Genomic DNA, 3551 nt, shown 5'->3' with positions numbered 1-3551 from the left:
TTACCCAGCAGGGAAAGTGTTCATTTTCACATGAGGAAGTTTATGAAACAGGCAAGTAGGAATTTCTTCCCAAAACAGAGCAAGATTCCCCACCAAGACAGCAGCCAGTTTACCTGAGGACCACCCTTCCTATCTGGTCTGTCTCAGTGGAGAGAGTCTGCAGCTTCTCAGAAGGCACAGAGGGTCGGATCCACAAGAAAGCGTAGCTGGGGGACACCAAGTCCTTCAGACGGCTAATGTGGCCCTAGGGAGGGAGGGAGGAGTTCAGAGAAGCAGAGCCCAGGAGAGGGAGCCCCTGCCGCCTTCTCCCCGCCATGTCCTGTTCCTCTGGACGATGTCCTTCAGCTGGCGCTCTGCTCAACTTGCCAAGTAACCCAATCCTGACAGCACACAAGCATCACAGCCATGTGGCAAACAGGCCTGACTTGCTAGGAAAGGATTAAATGCCCTTTTATCCAAACTGCCCTTAGCTTAGTATAGACCAGCAGGCACCCTCCCCCCCCCACACACACACGTACGGAGAATTCACATATATGGGGCCACTGTCATTTGGCAGGAATCCAGAGACTCCTCTGAAAACAAACTGCTTCCGACTTACCCTCCTCAGCAGGAGCACCTGCTCTACGTAACCCTTTTCAAGGACCTCCCTCTCTGGAAGCTGCTTGCCGTAGACTTCCTCCACAGAGGCCTGAACCTCTGCCACAAGCTTCTGCCGTAGCCCCTCATCTCCAATCTGCTGGGCCAGATGAATCCTAAGCAAAAGAACGCACTGGATGCAGGCAGAGGCAAAACGGGGAACAAAGCCACAGCAACCATTCACACGAACATACCTCACCAAAACGGCCTACTACTCCAAACAGCCAACCCCAGTGCAGCCCTCTTGTAATGCAGAGCAACAGGTTGACCCCCTCTTCTTTGTGGCCGCCCCTTAGAGTGTGTCCAATTTGGCCAAGGCATTTCCTGGACTATTCCATTAAGACATGCTGACCTTTTGGGAAAGTCTGGGGAAAGAATCTGTGATTCCCTCATTACCCAAGTCAATTTCAAGGAGGTGGGGAATGAGTGACAATGGGGGCAGGGGAACCAGCCCCCAAAACACTGAAGAGGGAGCTAGAGAGCAACAGGAGAGTCTGAAGCCCTTTCATTTTCTCCACCTGTTGAATTCTGGCAGTTTCTTCAAATCCAGGAGGGCCGAATGCCTTTCAATCCTGCTCGGATCAAACTCGTCAATCAGCTCCTTTAGTGTTCGTCCCATTCTATTCTCTGCAAAACAGATCAAGAAGCTGCTGAACTTCTCTTCACAGATACCTGATTTCTACAACCCCCTTTGATGTAAAGGTATCACAGTAATTCCTCCTACTTTATCCACAGCCTCTTTTACCTGCCCATCCCTCAGTCTCCAATCAAGGTGAGGACAACCTTTCCCACCTCAACATGCCTGAGGAAATGGGATTTATAGACCGGCTCCTGCACAGTCCCTGCCAGTTGAAAAGTAAAACACAAATGGTTCTGAAAATACACACATTCACCTTACTTCCCCTGCAAGAGGCGACTACATTACCTGCAAACCCTGAGCCAGAGTGTGTCATGAGATCCAGGAGGGTGGCCGGCAAATAGCCATTTTGCGCAAACTCCTCCACAAAAATATGCCCTTGTCTCTTGGAGAGTTTGCTGCCATCTTCGTTCAGGAGCAGTGGAAGGTGCCCAAAATGAGGTGGCTCCCAGCCAAATGCCCTGTAGAGGAGGAGGTGTTTGGAAGTGGAAGTGAGCCATTCAGCTCCACGCAGAACATGACTGATCTCCATCAGGTGATCATCCACGACGTTAGCCAGGTGATAGGTTGGAAAGCCATCGCTCTTCAAAATCACTGGATCACCTTCCACACTGGCCACCTCATGCCTGCTCCACCCATGGATTAGATCGCAAAAGGGATCCGACTGCTCTTCCAGGTGAAAACGCACCACGTAGTCAACACCTTGAGATATCTTCTCAGCAACCTCCTTGGGTTTTAGGTGACGGCACCTATTGTCATACCTGTAGAGGAGAAGAACTAGAGTGCATCAACTCTGCAAAACTAAAGTTACTCCTGTTTGTTTAAAGTAGCCTCCTCTTCCAACCACAGGTAAAAAAGGAGTCCCCGAGGATTTTACTCCGCCAGTCATTGCCGACTTTAGGGGACAGTGTTCATCTCCGTTTCACCAACCACAGGAGAAAGGAAGAATTTAAGAGTCTGATGCTAAAGTTTAGCCTCACTACGTCAACGGTTCTCACCGTGGAGTTTGCTGACTGCGCAATGCTTCCTTCTTTAGTAATTCCAGGCGCTGGGGTGTGCAGAAACAGCGATAGGCAGCCCCTTTCTCAAGAAGCAGCTCTGTGTATTTCTTATATAGGTCACATCGTAGGGATTGTTGGTAAGGGGCAGCAGGGCCTCCCCGGCGAGGGCTCTCATCTGGTGGCAGGCCTGCAGGCAGGCAACAACTATGAGCAAGACAGAGTGATGACAAAAACCACAGTCCAGCCCAACCCGTAGGCAACACAGGCTCTGCCCCTCCACCCTCAAGGAGCCCCGTAAGCTAGAGAAGAGCTCAGTTGGTGGCACATTGGCTGATATGCTATAAGTCACCACATTTCATTCTCAGGAGGCTGAGGGACTAAAAGTTGATCACGTGCCTAAGGTCTCTTTACCAAAAGGATTACAGAGACCCAGGAAGAATCAGGCCACAAGTATTAAGTAATGGCAAGACTTCAAGGAAGGCCACAAGCCTCTCACAGGAATCTTCCCAACACGAAACAGGCTGATTAACAGGAGGAAGGATAGCTCTCTCCACTCTGGACATCACTGCACAGTATTCAGGAATGCACTAACAGACTCGAGGAAGCTGTACCGTTCCTATTGCTGGTATGGGGTTTAAGCCTCCAACAGGACTAGAAACGGAGACCAGATGGACCACTGCTGCCAGGAGGAGTACTGAGCAAAGATCAGGGTCCATACTTTCTACAGTGGCAAAACGTCTGCCTCTAATACTCACAAAATGGGTCTGGAACAGGGAGGGATCTCTTGCAGCCACATGTAACCCTTTCCCCCCCCAACATTTCTCAGGCTCCTGGAGATGATGGGGGCAACACACTGGCAGAAAAATATTGCCAAAAGGCAAGGCTTTTAAAAGGGATAAAAAAAAACCAGGCACGCCTGATCCCCTTCAACAGGCTCTGGTTCCTTACCTGCCCACTCCAATGCATCTTCTATGCTTTCAGAGGCTGCTGATACCACACGGCTTTGATCGGTGTCTTCCAGTCGAAGGATAAAGCTGCCTCGGTGTTTTCGGGCAAAGAGATAGTTGTACAGAGCAGTCCGGAGCCCTCCCAAATGTAGAAAGCCTGTTCAAAGACGACAGCAGAGCTCAGAGGAAATGGGCAGATTAGCACAGTCCCTGTGAGGGGAGGCTGAGCAGAGTCAGTGACCTCTTCAGCAGAGAGAGCTAGCCAGGGAAAGCACAGCTTAGATTCCAGGAAAAGTGCCCTCTTTCCAGAATCCCAGGGGAAACCATTTG

The 3551-nt window shown here is 50.5% G+C and overlaps 1 protein-coding gene across 1 annotated transcript in view; it reads right to left on the bottom strand.

Annotated features, from left to right (window-relative positions):
* Nucleotides 1–3551, bottom strand: part of EARS2 (glutamyl-tRNA synthetase 2, mitochondrial) — a 6859-nt gene that overhangs the window by 1990 nt on the left and 1318 nt on the right. Inside the window, exons 2-7 of the mRNA XM_015831718.1 lie at nt 3223–3378; nt 2272–2461; nt 1562–2034; nt 1155–1263; nt 599–752; nt 114–244 (exon numbers count right to left, since the gene is read on the bottom strand). Of these exons, the coding sequence (XP_015687204.1) occupies nt 114–244; nt 599–752; nt 1155–1263; nt 1562–2034; nt 2272–2461; nt 3223–3378 (1213 nt within the window). The remainder of the gene's footprint in view (nt 1–113; nt 245–598; nt 753–1154; nt 1264–1561; nt 2035–2271; nt 2462–3222; nt 3379–3551) is intronic.

This window comes from Protobothrops mucrosquamatus, unplaced genomic scaffold, assembly GCF_001527695.2.
Source record: "Protobothrops mucrosquamatus isolate PMUCROS unplaced genomic scaffold, P.Mucros_1.0 scaffold_278, whole genome shotgun sequence".
Lineage (NCBI taxonomy): Eukaryota > Metazoa > Chordata > Lepidosauria > Squamata > Viperidae > Protobothrops > Protobothrops mucrosquamatus.
The sequence above is the reverse complement of the archived record's forward strand: the minus strand, read 5'-3'. Positions and strand labels throughout refer to the sequence as shown.